We start from the raw sequence: 19,462 nt of genomic DNA, 5'->3' as shown, positions 1-19,462 counted from the left end.
GGGAACAAGCCATGATATCTGAACACGAGAGCTTGCTGAAGAATAACACCTGGGTCCTTTTTGATCTTTCACTAGGGAAGAAACCCATTGGCTGCAAATAGGTTTACAAAATCAAATACAAATTTGATGATACTTTGGATAAGTAGAAAGATTGTTTAGTTGCAAAGGGATTTTTTTAGCGTTAGGGTATTGATTAGGAGGAAACCTTTGCCCCTATTGCAAAGATAAGCACAATCAGATTAGTCCTAGCCATGGCAACATAGTTTGGTTGGAAGGTCCATTAGATGGGCATCAGGAGTGCTTTCCTGAATGCTGATCTCCACGAAGAGGTCTACATGACGCAACCTTTTAGTTTCAAGGTTGCTGGTAAAGAACATCAGGTTCTCAGATTAGTGAAAGCTCTCTATGGCTTGAAGCAAGTCCCTAGGTCATGGTACATGAAAATTGATAAGTATCTTAGTGATCAAGGCTTCTAGAGAAGTTCTTCAAACTCAAATTTGTACACCAAAACTATTGATAGTGACATCATCGTTTTGGTTATTTATGTGGATGATTTGATCATCACTGGCAATTCAACATCTTTGATTCAAGGAATCAATCATAATTTATGCCAGCCTTTTGATATGATTGACCTTGGGCTTATGCACTATTGCCTTAGTGTTGAGGTTTGGCAACAATCTTTTAGTATATTTATCTCTTAGTCCAAATATACCAGGCTTTGTTAGACAAATTCTGTATGCAGGATTGCAAGCTTGCACCTACACCCATGGAGAAAGCTCTCAAGTTATCAACCAAGTTTGATTCTCCTCTTGTTGATACTACATATAGGCAACTAGTAGGCAACCTCATCTACCTCTCTACTCCTAGGCCTGATATCAACTTCGTAGTCAGCTACATCTCACGTTTTATGACAACTCCTAAGGCTGATCATTGGATGGCAGCCAAGTGCGTGCTTCGTTATGTGAAGGGCACCACAAATTTTGGACTTATTTACAATCGAAGTTCTAATCCTAGACTTAGTGGGTTCACAAATTTAGATTGGGCTGGCTATGTTGACAATAACAAGTCAACTTCTGGATATGTGTTCAGTTTGGGATTCGGTGCTGTCACATGGACCAGTAAGAAGCAATAGGCAATTTCTCTCTCCTCTATAGAGGCCGAATACAAAGAGACAGTCAAGGTAGGTTGTGAAGGTGTTTGGCTTTGTCGGATGCTTGGGGATATGTAGATGTCACCGGTTGGATCAACCACTGTGTTTGTTGATAACAAAAGCATTATCAAATTAGCACAAAATCCAGTCTTCCATGAATGAACCAAGCATGTGGATGTTCATTGTCACTACATATGATAGCAGGTTGAAGACGAGACAATAGACTTGCAGTATGTTCCTACCACGACTTAGACTGCAGACATTCTCACCAAGCCTCTTGGTCCTGATAATTTTGTTAAACTCAAAGGACAACTTGGTGTTGTGGATAGATTAACCATTAAGGGAGGGTATTAATATATAAGCTTCTATTATTAGTTAATGGTTATCTATTTGTAATCTATTGTAAATATTAGAATGTTTGTAATATTAGTTAGTCTAGTTATCTGTTAGCTTTCTTTCAGCCAGAATATAATGTTTCTATTCTTTGCGATCGTTTCCTAAGGAAACATCGTTCAATTCTTTTGTATATATTGGCCTCTTGGCCTTTGTTAATAACAATTAAGTATTTTACCAATTATATCGTAATATGGTATCAGAGCAACTTCTTTGACTTTTTTCGAAAATCATAATTTCTTTTTTGAAATTATCAGACCCTATTTTTAAAATTATTTTTCTGAAATATTTGCTTCGAACTAGGGTTTGTCTGAGAATATTGACCATCAATATTACCAATTACATCGTAATATGTTTAATAACTTGCTTGAAGCAACATGAAACAACATTATGACTATACATGAAATACAATCAAGTGATTTACTCAAATCAATCTAGCAAGTATATTGTGTCTCAAATTGCAATAATTAACTTGATCAGGGTTAGAGACGATATTAATCAGTCATGTTGACTAGACTAGTTGCTATCTAGCATATTTAATGACTTATTAGAAGCAACGTGGAACGACATCATGACTAAGCATCTCTAGCATCATGAAACAACTTTATGACTAAGCATCTCTAGCCTCATTGGTAGAGTAATCGAATGAATAATGCCATTCCCTGTGTAGCGTCTAGTCAATCAAAATAACACTGAGATATGCATACTAACAAATACAATAAGTGTGACAAGGGTTGCTGAGCATGGGGGCTCACAAAAGTCATTCGACTGAATCAAAGTAGTTGGATAACAAAATCCATCTAGAATTTACCAAGCAACTTACAACAACTTCCAGATTCATAATCAATACATAGAGTCATGTTGGAATTCAAGGAAAAAAATATACCACTAATCAAGCTATATCTGGAACCAGAGAAGGATAATAAGTGATAGTACCACAAGAGGATACATGTTAATAGCATATCTCTATTCTAACATAAAAACATGCTATAATTTCTTCACACTTTTTAATGTATAGTCAAATTTTCATTATCACACAAAGTCGTAACCATTTAGCTACAAACATGATCACCAGTACACATAGGAATAAGATCAGCAACATCCAACTCAATTATGTGTTAAAACATAACCTATATTGGTTATTGACAATTAAAATAAATCTAGAATCATGAAAGTTATCAACCAAGAGGGTTACAAGCATGTTACCATGGATAATAACATGAGAGTTGCTAAGGAAGAAGAATGTGGTTGCAACAGAGTGTTCAAATGAGAAGAGAGCAGACTTCTATGCATCCATGACCAAAAGACCTGCCGATTGTCTTCTGTAGGGTAGTTAGTATGATGACCATTAAGAGAGGTTATTAAAATAACAATGTTATGTTTCTAATGGTCATCTTTAGAGATCTTAGTATTATTAGTTAGTTTCCTTTTTTGTATTTACCATTTAGTTAATGATTGTTTTGTTTAGAAACATCATCTTGTACTTTTCTCTTTAAGGAGACTTTATCTCCAGTGTTTAATATCAGACTATCAAGTTTTATAGCAGAATCTACTTCAAAGGTCTTAGGAGAATGGAAATGCTTTGCAAGGTGAGGAAGTTTTTGCAAACTCTTTCCACACTTGCCACATAAGCTCTTTTCTCATGGTGTCATCTCTCACTAAGCAAATGTATTTTTTGATGTTTTTAACAATTTCCACTGGTGGTCTGACCCATTCAAGTTTTCCTATATCTCATACGAGAAGTTAAAGGTAAATGGCAATTCCAAGTATCCAAAAATGTGTTGTGCGTGTTGGGAATATTGCATCATTCCCGTAGGTTTGTTAGTTTGTCTTAAAATAATTATATGTTGAAGGGTGCTTGTTTATATCGTTAATTGTTAAAACTCCTAAATATAGAAGACTGTTTATTGGAGGTAGAACACCCTCATATGAAATAGGATACAAAAATCCTATAATTAGGTAGTATAACAAGAAGCATAATATATTTCCTGTATATTTTCAGTTAAACTTCTACAAACTCTGCTCACATTTCTGTCAGTACATTTCCTCAAGCTGTCTCCTTGCAGCTACATATGTTGCAATATTTGGTTAAACTTGTAATACATTTTCTACTACCATTTCTAGCATTTTCTAGTATTCAGAGTCTTTGCATATTTAACTTTTTTTAGGTGTCTGGACTTCGAGAATACCATCTCACCATTTGAAGCTGTAAGAAAGTTGATGAGTATGTGATTCCTTGTATTTTTGCATCCTTGTTGCTAACTGTGTAAGACAACTCCTAAAACCTAGAGACCAGAACTGAAGCAACTGAGCATATCCTAAATACAGAGAAACTAAAAGAATGTTGGCTATATTGAAACTAAAAGAATGTTGGCTATATTGATTTAGCAAAAAGCCACCAGCCTGTCACGAAATAACAGGCTGCTCAGAACATAGGGAGATCTGTTGAGGCCACAATCAGGTGAGGAGAGTGGAAATACATACTTTGCAGTTTCTTCATGGGATTTTTGATCCTCATTGGATCCTTCAACTGGTCATTATGCCCCTTCTTTCTCTAATCCCGAGGGAGGGACAACTACTCAGTTATCATGGTTATTATGCTAAAGCTGTCTCTGTCCTACAAAGTGTTTACTCATAAGATCATTTTAGCAAATATGTCTCCAGAATGAGATATATTAACACTTGCTAGGTGTAAAGAGCATATAGGTTATAATACTCATAAGATAAGATAAATTTATTAATGTCATAAATAATGCTCAACAAATTTGTGAATAAGCAGTGCCAATAATTCTATTTTTGCATGCTCTTAGTTTGGGTTTTTCTGAAGCTGATGCTTCCTTGATTGAGATATATCTAACAAAGCAGAACTAGCTTAGCATTTGGATGTAGCTCATTCCAACGTTGGCTCCTTTGTAACAAACTCTTTTCTTATAATACAATTTGGTTATTAATAAAAATAATAAAAAAGATACTATGGTTGGGAACATTTCAATATAAACCATGAAATTCCATTGAGGAACGCATAGGAAGAGTCGTATTTCCCCATATCCTAGAAGTCCCACTGGTTCTTTGAGTTCATTTAATATTTAAACAAAATCTTTATTTCCAGAATGTTTAAGCCATTTAGCAATTTGAGTGAAGCATGGTTTGGTATGTAACTTATTTTCCTGTCTATTTGTAGCGCTGTCTTCCCAATGTAGAGCTGGTCATTTTTGTAGTTTCAACTACAGGCCAAGGTGATCCTCCAGACTCAATGAAGGTATTAATTATTTTTGACTTTTTGTTGTCTCAAGAAAAGATTTTTTTTGAGCATGTTATCTTCAAAGCTTCTTTCTTTTCTTGATGTCACAGGAATTTTGGAAGTTTTTGTTGATGAGAAGCCTTGGTCACCAATGGTTAGACAGAACGTGTTATGCTTTATTTGGGCTTGGTGATTCTGGTTATCAGAAATTTAATGTGAGATTTTCTTGGAATCATTTTGTTGCCTTTCTGTGTGAAAATATAAATCTTTAATGTTTTGATTACTCATCAAAAGAAAGCTCCAAGAAGGCATTCTTATTTACGGAATCAGTTTTTATGTGGAGGGTAACAATAAAGTGCAAATTTTACATTTAGGTGATGTTTTATACATTATATGTTTTGTTGGAATACTCATATTCCATGAGTAGGAATCACACTCATGAAATATGTCTTAATAAGGATTGACTCAAAACTATGCAGTTGAATCTCGATAAAACACCATATAGGGCAAATTTTAGTTTATATATCTTTTACATTGGAGATGTCAGAGCTCATTTTGGTTCCTTCTTCTATTGACTGCATGTTCTTTGGACTGCTACTGTTCTCTTTTGGTCTTAAAATAATCCGTCTCCCTCTCTCGTTTGCTTGCTTCCTCCCTTTCTCTCTCTTTATGAAACAGAATGATATTATGAACAAATTTTTATTTATTGGATGGATACAACTGTGTTACAAAGTTATCAACATCTCTGCTTTAAGTTGATTACAACTTGTTAAGCATGCATCTATTCCAGAAGTCTCCTTTGGCTAAAGTGGCCATGTCTAGGGGGAAACCATTCTGTTAAAATCACCTAGGAATTGAACCTGGCCCAGGGATTCTCACCTTGGTGGATGGTGTGACACACCATCATCTTCACCAATTGGGCTGTGTTTTTGCTAAACTAAACATGTACTATAAAATTATAAATAAACATCAAGCAAGCAAACAGACATGCATGCAATGAAAGTAAGGTTTACTGTATGCATTGTTGAATATGTGAAAATATGTACGCACAGGCATTTGCATACACAAGATGTGCTCATATAAATTCAACACTATGGACTAGAGTACCTGTGATGTGATCTGCTATTTTTTGTCTATATTATTACAATAATAATGAACACTGTTGTTCAACAGGCTAGTTGGATAATGCTGAGTGCTAATCCATTATTAAGTTTTTCTTCCTGCTACTGTAAATTTTTCATCTTTTTATTGCAGAGTGTGCTTCTTTGCAAATTTTGTGGATAGTAATGTAAATACTCTAAAAAAGACTATTTTAGCAATTCCAGTCAGTACTGGCGCAAAGGCCTTGGTGATTGGTACGATTAAGGCTGCTGTATGGTACTATGAGTGCAAAAGCCATATGAAGGGTGATTTATGATAAATATCTACAAAAATGAGGAGCATCGAATTTAGAGAGCATGAATATCATATAAAATGATGTAAGGTCAAGAACAGGGATGCAAGGCCTGTGGAGTCTTGAGAATATTTTAATTGTAGAGGAAATTGCTGTGTTTCAAATGTTCTTTGCATAGTCTTAACTTTAAGTCTTAAAGATGGTTTCCTGATGTCTGCATCTGAAATTTTACGGAGAAAGAAAAGATTCACCATGGCATATACAAGGAGAATATTATAAAGTAAGGACATCAATATATCTTTTCAGAACTCATCATTCCCTCCCAGCTATACAAGAGTCTAGATGCGACAGGTGGAGATTGAATTGACTTGTCACTCGTCGGAGCTTTGGTTTGTAACAGGTTTGGAGCATCTAGAGAAATAGGGAAAGACATGATTGCTATGTAGAGGTTCAATGACTTTAAAAAGGATCCTTCGCCTATTTTGTGTGCTATCTTTGACTGCGATGTTTGAATGTTTTGTAGTTAAGTTTTGGGTTCATTTTTCATTTCTCATCTGTCTTTGTTCAGTTATTTGAGTTCTCAGCATCTGTCTATGCTATCAAGTACACTTCATTAAGAGTTTACCATTTATCAAGACCTTTGATGTTTCATTTAATTGTGGTTTTTGGTCACATTGGTTATACACATTGTTCTTTGCATCAATTTATGTGAGTAGTTTTTAATTTTGAATTCTGGAAGTTTATCTGTCGCAGGATTATTTGACCATGATAGTTTTCATGCTTCAGATTCTCTTATGTATGCCAAATTGAATTTTCTTTACATCATCGTGGATTCATTTTTTCAACTTCTTTAATTCTGTTGTTGATGTTCCATTCTTAATCTTCATCCCTAAGTTCGTCTAATTTTCATGTACAGATATTACATCATTTATTTCCATTATTCATTTCCATTTACGTTATTGGCCTAGTTTGTATAAGTGCAAATTTGTTCTGAACTTTTAAGATTTTCATGAGAATTTTTATATAATTGGGGCAAATTAGTTATGTATACATTGATATTTACTTTGTTGAGTATTTAAAGGGTCTAGCATTTCAGTTTAGGTAAATATGCATATTCTTGGTTGATGCATCTTGGGTTCTTGATAGTCTTGCATAACCCAAAAAAATATTTGTTTCCCATTTACCTATTTGTATTGTTTTTGAGTTTCTTCCAATTCACCTTTAGTATGGATCATTTGTTGTTGCACACCTCATAGCGCGTCCCTAGTATCATGTTGAACCTACATCGAGGTCCGTAGCTCGATCCGTTTCTTCATGATTGAGATTTCAAGGATTCTTGGCGGGACCTATTTGTTCTTCACATTTCACAACTTGTTTGTGTTTTCCAGTCTCACAGAGGGATTTCCCAATCAATGAAGTTTTGTGGCTCATTTCTTGATGCTGCTGCACATGTACTGACCTACTTGTGGAATCGTAATTCATGTTTCATCTGTTTGAGGGAGATTCTTATGATTTGGGTCCTAACCTATATTTGTAATACATTTTCTTGCAATTGGAAAATATAATCCTTTTAGGCCAACTTGATGCTTGCACAGCTGTATAAATTCATGCAACTGTTCCTAGATTAAGTAGTTCTAGTTATCTCATAGAATACCAGCTTCCTGAAGTTAGAGGCTAAGGAAAATTAGAAAAAATTCTATTTGTAATCAGGCCTGTATGCTTGGAATGTAAGATTGCATGTTATAGGTCAATCGTAAATGATTGTTTGTTAGTGCGAAGGCTGATCTTTCCTTTCTCTTAATAAATTCTTGTTTTTTCTGTTGTATGACTCTGATTGGATATTCGAGGTCTCTTTCTTTGTGACTGCACCAAGTGGTATCAAGATGGTTTGTGGAAGGAGAGATGTCGATCTGACCATGATGCACACATTGAGACAAATAGTAGCTATATTGGAAGTTGTGGAAACGGCCCAGAGAAGAGGGAGACATTGATGAAGTGAGTGAGGATGAAGAAGAGGTCAAGGACGAAGAATAACTAGTGCTTGAACAAGCAGATGAAAGACTCCTAAGAGCCCTAACTAGAGTGAATACAAAACTGCATTTCAATCCACTAGATTATGAAGGCAAGTTAGATTCATATGAGTTGCTTTATTCGATCATGGAGATGAAAAAGTACTTTGAATTTGAGGGCACAAGTGAAGATAAGAAGGTGAAATTTGTCCGCACAAGTTTGAGAGGTCATTCATCCTTGTGGTGGGAGCATTTGTAGACTGATAGGCAAAAAAGAGGCAAGGAGAAAGTCAGATCAAGGAATAGGACAGTGAATAAATTGAAGGCCAAGTTCTTACTTGCCGATTACCAAGTAAATTGTTTTGCAAGTTGCAGAACCAAAAGCAAATCAAATCAAGTGTAAATGAGTATACTGAGGAATTCAAACTGGATATTAGATTTGGCCATATAGATGATGATGTTAAAAGGTTTGCAAGGTATTAGAATGGTTTGAGGGTATCAATACAAGATGAGATCAGTTTGGTCAAGTTGAAGAGTGTGGAAGAGGCTTATGAATATGCCTTAAAAGTTGAACAAGAGACAAGAACAAAGAGGAAGAGGTGGAAGATTTTAGAGAGAGATTATTTGGTGGAGGAAGATCTTATGGGGATCAAAATAAGGGTAAGGTAGAAGTAAAGGAGGAGAGTTCATACCAAAGTGATGACAAAAGTTCCCAAGATATGGTAAACAAAATAGCTAGTGGAGAGATGACAAAAGAATATCTAGAGGAACTAGCTTCAAATGCGGAGGACACCAAGCCTTTGAGTGCATTCAAGGGAATTCAAGCAAGAGGAGAAAGATCAAGGGTATAACTATTTTTATGGAGCAAGAGCCTACTAAATCTTTGAACTAACCTGAAGATAGAGAAGTACTAATGGTGAGGAGAGCCCTATGTCATGAAGAGGTGTATCAAGAGCCATTGCAGAGGAAAACTTTGTTCAAGACAAGATGCAAAATTGAAGGTAAATGTTGCAAAGTGATAATTGATAGTGGTAGTTTAGATAACCTAGCCTCTGAGGAGTTGGTAGACAAGTTAAAGTTGCAGAGATTTAAGCTACCCAATCCCTATCAGATTTAACCTCCGCAAGTTGTCTCCTATGGCCGCACCACTCGCTCATGTGCTAATTGCTCCTCAAAGGTAATATAATTTTTTTCTTGCTCCACAAGATTCTCTTGAATAGAAACGTTGCGTTGTATGACTGAAGTGTACTCCTTTTCCTTCTAACACTCCTCTTTTGCTTGCTTCTTGTATTGGGTAGCTCTCTGGAGTTAGAGGAATGTATCTCTAAATACGTTCTCTATTCTATGGAAGGCTCCCATCATGTCATTCTTTCCCACTGGATTTTATTGTCTCCACCATCTCTGGTGTCTTTGTGAGTAGCCAACTTCGAGCTATAAGATGCTTTGCAAATTATCACTTGCAACCTCGTGTCATGAACCTAAAGAGCCTCTCTATTTCAATTGAGATGGGTCCCATGTCTACCCATTTGGTGAGGTCTACTATCCCACGTGCTACACAACTCTCCAATTCTGCTAAATACCTTTGCAACAATCCTATGGCATCTCGTTGGTTAGGCTTGGAAACTTGGTTGTGGTCATCATCCAGTATTACTCTTCCACTAGCATCTCCCTCCTTGTAGTTTGTTGTAGGGAATGCCTGCTTAGTGCACACTTTCTTTTTCAATTTCAATCACTTCCTCATTGTTGTTGGTACCACCTCTTGAGGGACATCCCATTGATGGGCTCAGACTTGTGTTGCATGTTTGTTTGCTAGAAGTGTTGGACCATTACTAAAATGGGTAAAGGATGTGGGATTTCAGCAATGCCCATCTCGGACCAATTCAAAAGACTATCCATCCTAGTCTCAACATCATCCTCCCTTGTAGGCATAGGTGTCATGTTCCCCCCTATCATGTCTCATCCATCCACATCTTGTTGGTGTGTCATATTCTTGCCTCCATCAATGGTGGGAAAAACTTAACCTTCCGTTGTGGGGGTCTGCACCTTCGGTCGTAGGGACTAGACCTTCGACCATGGGGATTGAACCTTTGATTGTAGGATCTCCACTGTCAATTGTCAGAGTAATAGCTTCGCCCACAGGCCCTACCATGAAGGACACAAGAGTAGCCTCCTAGACTCCACATGATGTAGTTATGTAGAATGGGGTTGGTCCCAACTCGTGTGTTGAATGGATTTGCAAAGCCTACATGGTATGACCAGAGGTGCGAGGGGTGGCAATATGTTGGTGTGAATATAATCTTTGGTACTGTGGATCTTTTAGCTCCCTAGTCAGCTACTACTGGTGTTGTCCTTTCTACTACTGAGACTCCTTTTTCTACACTATCCTCTTCACCTCCACCTATGGTCTATTGTACTTATTCGCTATTCCCTACATGCTATACCATCCAAAATTCCTCCTTGCTACTCTCACATTCAGACGAAGATGATACTTCCACCAACCCTTCTTCCTCACTATCCTCCTCCATACTAGCCGTTGCACCCTCTGAAAGGGTCTCCCCTCCCCCTACAACTGTGAAATTGTTCATATGCATCTAGTAGAACATATGTGGCATATTCGTTTGTAGGTACTCGTGTTCACAAGGCCTCCAGAAATAGAGCTATTGCATGATAGGACATGTAAAAAGTTTTATGCTTGAGGCTGAAAATTTCCTTAATGTGCTCTGATAGCACATGTGCCTAGTTGCACTCCCTCCCTTTGACAAGGTCATTCATTAGTTTAACCATCCACATGGCTATATTGGAGGCCCTGCTTGATCCTGTAAGTCTTCTCTTCACCAAGTCAAGCAAACTCTTCCACTTGATTGAAAAAATGAAAGATTTCTTCAACCCTTGACTGTTACTACTAGTCCACAAACTGTACCATTCTTGGATAGAGAGGTCCAACCTGCATACTAACTTACGCAATAGATCTTTTTATTTAGTAGACATTTTGGACAAGGGTTTGACAGTGAATGGACCTTGGATGAAATGCTAGAGACCTTGGTGAACTCTTTTGGCGAGAAAAGTACAACTATTGTGTGCTCAAAATATTTCATCTTCGCCTTGTTTGAGTGTTTGTTGTACCCTGTAGCCATCGTATGCAACACCGGCTTGAAGTTTTAGAGATTGAATATGGGAATCATAATTATCTTATTTGCCTCTACCTTCCATAGGGAGTCTTTCATGAGGTGATCATCTGGAGTTTCTCTGACCGTGTTCTACATTCGTTGCTAGTAATGTTCTCAAATGCGAGAGACTCTAGAATTACCCTTTTAGCCTTTTGCACTTTTGGCCGTATTTTCTTCTTGCTACTAGATGTTCTAGATGAAGAATTTTTCTTTTTTACAAGCCTAAATCAGGCTCGACATGGTTGGAAACGTCCACCCTCATGCTAGAAATTGATATGATGTCACAATGCACCTTCTCTTTAATGGTAGAAATCTGGGATCCCAGGTACAAGCTTGGATTTGGTGATGTCAGAATTTGATCTCTCCAAGTCCCAACTCTATGTTTTCTTTTGAATTCATATGCCACTTTGACTTTAAACAACTTCACCTTTCTTTCAACTTCTTCATTATGACTGCTTTGATTTTGATTTCACCTCAAAATGTTGGGCTTAATCACATCTTTTCTTCTTGATTGCAGGTGTGATCATGATGTTTTGACGGAAAAGTTGATCCTCAATTTACTTAAATCAGATTTATTTTGGTGAGGAGTCTCTATTCTCACCTTGAAATCTCCATATTTCCCCACAAGGAGTCATGTGAAATTGAAAATTGATCATGAAAGGAGGGCAGAATTTTGGGGGTTGAAGTCCCACCATGTATATGGGGAGGTCGGATTCCCACCTGTCCATGTAGAGGGATGTACTTGCAGAGGTTGGATTCTGACCTCCCCAAGTACAACTTTTCAAAGTAGTCTCATGTCTTGGCTTTACAAAATGCTGACTTTCCTCACGAAAGTTAATAAATTTGTCTCTTCCCATGATTTTCTTTCTCATTTATTCTTCAAAAGACTTTAAAATTCCTTGACTTTCAAGCTCAAACTTGACCTCATGGTTGCATCTTGCCTTCTTGGCTTCATACCAAAAGGTTGTTTCCGTTTCTTGATTTCAACTCTCCATTTCCAATTGCTTTCTTCTTCATGGGTAATTAGATATCAACATAGATTGACGTCTCATCATCTTGAACTCAACCTTTCCTAGGACTTGACTAAACGTTGGATTTCTTGCTCCCAACTTCCATCTTCCCAAATGTCTTGACTCTTAGGTGGACCTGACTTGCACCTAAAGTTCAAACTCATCACATTGGCCTAGAGACCTTGAAATTACCTTTGAACTAAAGCCTGCTAAGACCTCTACTCTATTGCCAAGCGAAAAGAGGGGGTCCCCATTTGCAATAGGGTGATCATGTAGAAAGTTTACAACATGTAGTAGTACCTTTACTCTCCAAGTGCACCTCTAGCTACATATTGTATGTGCTTGTTCTAACCTATGCTTCAATTTGTAGTTGGGAACTTGGAGTAGTGCATGGGTAAAAATATTAATATATCCTAGATTTATGAACTCTAGGTTCAATGCTATCACTGCCACTGCCACTGCCACTGCTAATGATAATAGCATTATCGCTAACACACCACCAACATTAGTCCTAATAGGCCCAGCACCTTGAATGACGACATGGAAATTCTTTAGGACTAATAGCTTCAACCATCTCCTCTGACTTTTTTTCACTTCTTTTTGTAGCTCAAATATTTATACATGCACTTGCACCTCATGAATAACCTTAAGAATCTCTTTTGATCACAACACAACATCATGGGCTGGTATATGTGCAGGATGCTATTTAAATCTACTAATGCCTCCTCCATGATAAATTGTTTTGCAATAATAACCTTTTACCTCTACTTTCTTTTTTGAAGTAAAAGTTTAAGCATGTTTTCAACATGAGTTCCTTCTAAAGACATTGTGATAAAGACAATTTGAAAATGTTGTGATCTATATAATTAAATTAATACAAAAATATTGGGTTTGAAACTATAAAATTGGATTCAAATTAAAAGTACTAGGATGAAAAAAATCAAATACACCTAGGTTTTTTTCTTTGATCTTCTGAATAAATTGAAAGCAAAAATGAAATATAAAGAAGAATGCATTTTTTGGTAATAAAATCATGAAAAACCTACAAATTAAAAGCTTACCTCTTATATTGAACTTGAAATCAATAGAGAAAACTCTTTCCAATTGTTAGTAGATACCTCTTGAGGCACCAAACTTACCTACGAAGTTGCTCTAATGTTATTCACCAATGAATTTTTGCTGTACATCTCTGCTGGTTTCCCTAAATGCAAAGTTTGCTCATAACTCTCTTCCCTTCTACTTCTTTTCTTTGAAAATGAAATGGCGTTGCTTTTAGGGTAAAAGAAAAAATACAAGTGAAAGAAAGCAACTGAAAACAGTTATTTTTATTCTCCTTGACTTCTTCTCACTCAGTTACATGGGAAAGTCTAGGCACTGGGACTTGCCTAGACTTGACGAGTCCAGGAAAGACTCGGCCAATTTTGAGTCTAGAGCACCCCATACTCGGAGAGCTTGACTCACCTTAAATTTGCTGAGCGTTGGCAAGTCCAGAGAGTCTCATTATTTTGGTCCAAAACTTAGAATTGCTATGACACTTTTCAAAAGTATTTTCTTAATTTTTCAGACTCGTGGGGTGTTCTTGAAACTTTTTGGAGAGCATGTCTATGTTTAATAAGTCATCAAGTTGGTTCCATTCATTGTTCTACTTTAGTTTCTTCATGGTGTGGTCATAGTTGGATACAGAGCTTATTGCAGAACTTTCCACATTCTTGGTGTATTATTTTATTTGTTCACTTAAGTTCTAGTTTATTAATATTATTTTCGGCCACTTGGTTGTAATAGCATTTTAAAAAGATATTTTGACCCTTAAGTTGGATGCCTAAGAGATAGGGTGCCTTTTTACATGAAAGCATTATCAATCTTTTCAAAGGACATTTTGGCGGGAAAAAGATATTTATATGTAATTTCAAATTGGGCACTTTCCCTCCAAAAGCTATAAAAGGAGGTGGAAGGATCTCGTTGTTGCATATGTTGAAGAGTTGACTGCGTTATGTGGTTGGAATGAACTTGTGTTCTTCCATAGTCTTTTGAGGACAAAAATGTTTTCTAGATTTTTAGTTTTGGATCTGAAAAATAATTCCTAGCTAGATTTGTGTGAATTTAGCAGAATTCATTATTTTTGTAGATTGAAGTTTCAGTTTTGCTTCTAGTCATTAATATTTTGAAGTTTTCTAGGTTGCAAGTCTTTGGGTATTATTTAGCATTTGTTTCCACATTCAGTGATTTTTGGTGTGATTGTGAAGATTTCCGTTGAAGAGTTTGTATGGAGTTTGAAGGGTTGTTAGGGGGGCCATCTCTGTTCTAAAAACCCTCTCCTGGCTACAACTTAAGCAATTCCAATTTTCACTAATTTTCACCAATTCGTTCTCACAAATCAGATGTTTCGCATATAGCTGGTCAATACTACCTTCATGGTTTTTGGAATGTACTTTTGTGTATGATTTGCAAATTGAGTACGTTCAAGGAATAACCGGAAAACATATGCAAACTTTTATTACAACAAACTAAACAAGATAAGTCTGATTTATTAATAACAATAGCAATCTAGAACCTGAACTTGATTCACCATTCACCATGTAGAGGATGCAAGATTCTCAAATTGCAGACTCAGAGGATCACCAGATTATTATGGCAAGTTGAATACAGATTTATTTGATTGCTAACGGCATAAGATAGTAACAGTAAATTGAAACCTGAGATGGTCCACCATGAACACTGCGAATGTTTTCACAGTTCCTTCCAACCGCGAATTCCAATTGTGAAAGAAGCCCAGCCGTAGGTAGCTTTTATCCTTCTACTCAGCCACGGAATTGCCAAAAATTCAGTGTGGGAATCATGTGCAATGAAACTGGAACAGAGACGTCACTCCAGAATTCCTTGACACGGGGTGGCAGATTGAGATGCAAGCCCAGCAAATCATACAGTGGCCCTTTAGTAGCCGTCCAATCCAAACATAGGCCTGGAAGTAATTTACTGACTCCAATATACTGCTGTCCAGTCTTTTTATGCAATCCACCCTTATTTCCAACCAAAATCGCAGACCTTCCTTTATTAATTCAGTCAGCAAAACCAATGTAGAATCTCAGCATAAAACGTCAACTTTCCACACCAGATATCTCCAAAGCCACAGTAGACACAGTAAGAAAAATATCTAACCAATATCAAATCCACTATACTTCAGCAGTGGAAAGAAAACACTTCTCAGCTACAATGATGAACAGTAGAGAAGTTAGGCAATCTTAGCTATACCTCAGCAGCTAAATTGCAAGTGCAATTCTCATCAACAAGGGCATACAGTTCAGAACTCAGGAAAAAGCCACAAAGGCACAAAATCAAATATATAATCAAGCGTGTCTTTCTCAATGAAATGAGCTCTCATTTATAAGCTTTCATTGGTAGAAGTTTCCATAAAACTCCACTTTAGAAACCATGAAAGTTTCCCAAAAGAACTCACCACTAGAAACTTTCCAACTTGCTTTTTAGAAATATCTCGTAAAGTCATTATTATAATAATATAAACATTATTATAATAATGCAACTCAACGAACAATAAATAAATAAGAGCTCATGCAATTATTAACCTGATTAATTGTAGGTGACGACCAACTGCCAAGCCATCCACTGCGCTGCCAAAAATAACAACTGCCCATAATAGACTTAATAAAAATAGTATGTAATCAACTGAGACCCCCAAACACCTTGTCAGCTCACAAGGGTCACTATGATGAGCTAACTCTATCAACTGCACAAACTGGCCAAAAACAGGGACATTACATCTGTACCTAGTAGTGCAGCTGTACCTTGCATGCAGAGGTTTTTGATGTCTTGCTTGGCTGCCCAGACTGAAGGTATCATTTAAGTTTGTGGAAGCTGCTTCATTTGAAGACTGATTTCTGCACAACTGTAGGGTTTTTGAGGAGATAAATGGCTTCAGTGATGGAATAGTCATTTTAAAATCCTTAAAGTCCTGTGGGTTGGAAATTGAATTTAAAAAGGTATTTGTCTGTAATTCTTTGAGAGAATTGCTCTTTGAACATGCAAGTTGTAATGAAATAACTTTTCTATCTTTAATTATAATTTGAACATTTAGCATTCAAGATCTCTTATTAAGCTAGAGGGAAAGTTAGATAGATCTAACTTTTTAATGTTATCATAATAAGTTGTGTGAGAAAGACCATCCCTTTTCTTATTGATTTTTAGGAACTCTAGCATGGATATTTGCAATTTCCAAATCACATTTGTAGCTAGATAATACAAGTCCGAGTTAATTATATGTGTGGGCATTTATCTTTTAACACTGCAAGCTGAGTACATGCTACTTATGTATAGTTACATAAACACTTATTTAGATCAAGTTGAATTTCAACTATGGTCATTTTGAATAGAAGTTGCTGAATTGTATGAGCTGAACTGGATCATCTTTATTAAATTTCATTAATTGGGTTATTTGATTGGCATACAGATGGTTGCAAAGAAGTTGGACAAAAGACTTTCTGATCTTGGAGCACATCCAATCATTGAAAGAGGGCTTGGGGATGACCAACATCGTTCAGGGTATTGTCTGACTTATCTGGATTTTATCTGCCAGAAATAACTCTAATTTTTTGATTTTCAGTAAAATATGTTGGTTCATATGGTAGCCTAGGAATGTACTGTTGATTAAGTGAAGCTGCTGCTAGAATTCGATTCTGTTGGATGAAACTTTCAGACATTCCTGTTGCTTTATTAAGAGAAGATCTTGAACTTGGCTTGGTCCTTAACTTGTGAACTCAGCACATCTGGAGATGTACAGAGCATTTTGAAGTTTAACGTGATACACTGATAGGAGTTCAACATAATAAAATGATAGAGTATTAGGGATTCCTAATATATGACAAAAGTTTAATATCTCAAAGTTACCGGGTGATAGCCTCATTACATTGTTATAGAGGATGTGTAGAACTACATTTAATATATGCCAATTGTCAGATTGTGGATGACAATATTCAGGTTGCAGACATATTAATGGTCACAATATTTCATGCAGATAGTTTTGGAATAATGTATTGGATTGAAATTGTACATGAGTTACAGCTTGGAAGTTGGGCTTAAAATAAATATTTGAGTGTTTAACTTTTTTAAATTAGCAGCTGGATTAATAATAAATCAAAATTTCAAGCAACATTTTATGATAAAATCATAAGATATAAGGAGATGTGTTTTAACAGATAGCCAGTAGTAAATTGGAAATATTACAAAGCTTTTTAGAGAGGATGGATTTATGTTAATAAAGGGATGACAGGAATAGATTCTTATAAGAATTAAAGAAAGACTCTGAGATAAGTGCAGTACTGGCTCTAGGTTTTAAAATAGAATGAAGATGTGTACTGGGGCCAAGCACCAAGAGCAATGTGGATTTAGGAGGGGGGATATACTGATTTTTCTCAATGAAATTGTCATCCATAGATACTATAATGTTCCCTTATATGATCTCTTAGGGTTTTGACTAATTTTTTATCAGTCTAATTGCAAGAGACTTCTTTCTATGTAATAAGGTAACAATATATTTATCTTCTTTGAACTAGGGAGTTTGATCAAATTAAAGGTTTTTCTATGAAGGCTAATCTGCAGGGCATTAGTGTAAAACAATAGTTCTGATCTGAATATCAAAGGACTAAACAATTTGTAGCTATATCAACCTTGTATCCAAAACATGAGGAATAGGAATATGGCCTAATAAACACGGATATGATAAGTATTAATTCTGCAGATATAGAGTGATCTTATATCTACATATTAAATCAATCTGTCTATGAAAACTTTGGTCGATCTGAATATATTGAGAGTTACTTGTTAAATACTTGTGGATATTACGAAGAATGTATTGATCTAGGCATCAATCAATATGTAAGAAGGGATGAATATAATGATCAAATGTAGAACTTATATTGATCTGAAATTGAACGCTGTTTCTTATATATGTCTTTAAGATCATGCAAGTACTCTGTATAAGTATGCCTAGAATAGGCTTTGGAACTTGTCTGCTTTGCCTGATTGAAATATTTATAGGTATGCAGCCTTGTTTAATACTGATCTCAATCATGCGAATTACTGAGTATTATCTTTCAGCTTGATTGCAACATGAATAGTTGGCATGAAAGCAAGCATGTTGATCATAATTTCCTCATCTATTCAAAGCATATCAATAGTCCTTAACATCTGTAGTAGGTCTGATCTCTAACTTTATTTCGACATTTTGCGGATCCAAATATTGAGTTCCATTAATCCCAATGTAATTTGAAACAGCCAATAATGAATCACATAAATACACTTAATTGTACCAGCTTATTGAAGTCAACATGGTTTGGTTGTTTGAATGGGGATATCACAGACACAGTTTCAACATGGCTCAACCTTTCCAGAATCCAGACGACAAGAGTGTTTGATTCTGGAATTCAGATGAGAAGAACCTAGGCATAAGTGCAGATATCAAGTTTATGACCTCGGAATCATATCTGACTTGGACAATGCTGTGTTCCTCAAACCTATTTCCATTCAGAAAGTAAGAGAGGTGATCTTTTCATTTGATGAGGACAAAACATAAAAAGTGAACGGCTCTACTCATCTTTATCAGTATTGCACGATCATATGTAGCAAAGACTAGCTAAGGGAAGTTGAAGAATTGAGTTGTATCACACAATGTTGTGTTGTATGAATGCTATGATTTCATCTCTAGTTTCCAAAAGAGCTTATACCTCTTTGTTTGGTAAATTTCGTCCTATTGATGATAGTTGACTTGATATTTGATGTTATCTGAGAACATATCTAAGATAGCTGATGTTATCTTTTTGATACTGTCTAAGAAGTTAAGATAATTCACTTTATCTTTCATAGTATCCAAGAACTTTAAGATAATTTACTTTATCTTTCATACCATCTAATATCATATTTAGGTAGCTGCAAATAGAATTCAGCATGTTTTTTAATCATTGCAAAGAGAAACGCTTAAATTCTTAAATATAAGTTTGATTATGTTTATGATGGTTGAATTTATCTTAAATTTGATATTTGAATTTCCTTACATTTAGTGTATAAAGTATCATAGGATTTACTCCCCATA

The 19,462-nt window shown here is 36.0% G+C and overlaps 1 protein-coding gene across 4 annotated transcripts in view; it reads left to right on the top strand.

Annotated features, from left to right (window-relative positions):
* LOC149535359 (Flavodoxin family protein) overlaps positions 1–19,462 on the top strand; it is a 215,697-nt gene that overhangs the window by 53,130 nt on the left and 143,105 nt on the right. For all 4 annotated transcript variants that reach the window (XM_089806790.1, XM_089806788.1, XM_089806791.1 and 1 more), the window contains exons 4-6: positions 4,725–4,802; positions 4,895–4,999; positions 16,826–16,917. In XM_089806790.1, the coding sequence (XP_089662916.1) occupies positions 4,725–4,802; positions 4,895–4,999; positions 16,826–16,917 (275 nt within the window). The remainder of the gene's footprint in view (positions 1–4,724; positions 4,803–4,894; positions 5,000–16,825; positions 16,918–19,462) is intronic.

Source organism: Cupressus sempervirens, chromosome 10, assembly GCF_028749045.1.
Source record: "Cupressus sempervirens isolate cs-2001-9-10 chromosome 10, ASM2874904v1, whole genome shotgun sequence".
In the NCBI taxonomy this organism is placed as follows: domain Eukaryota; kingdom Viridiplantae; phylum Streptophyta; class Pinopsida; order Cupressales; family Cupressaceae; genus Cupressus; species Cupressus sempervirens.
This window is presented reverse-complemented; position numbering and strand designations above follow the sequence as displayed.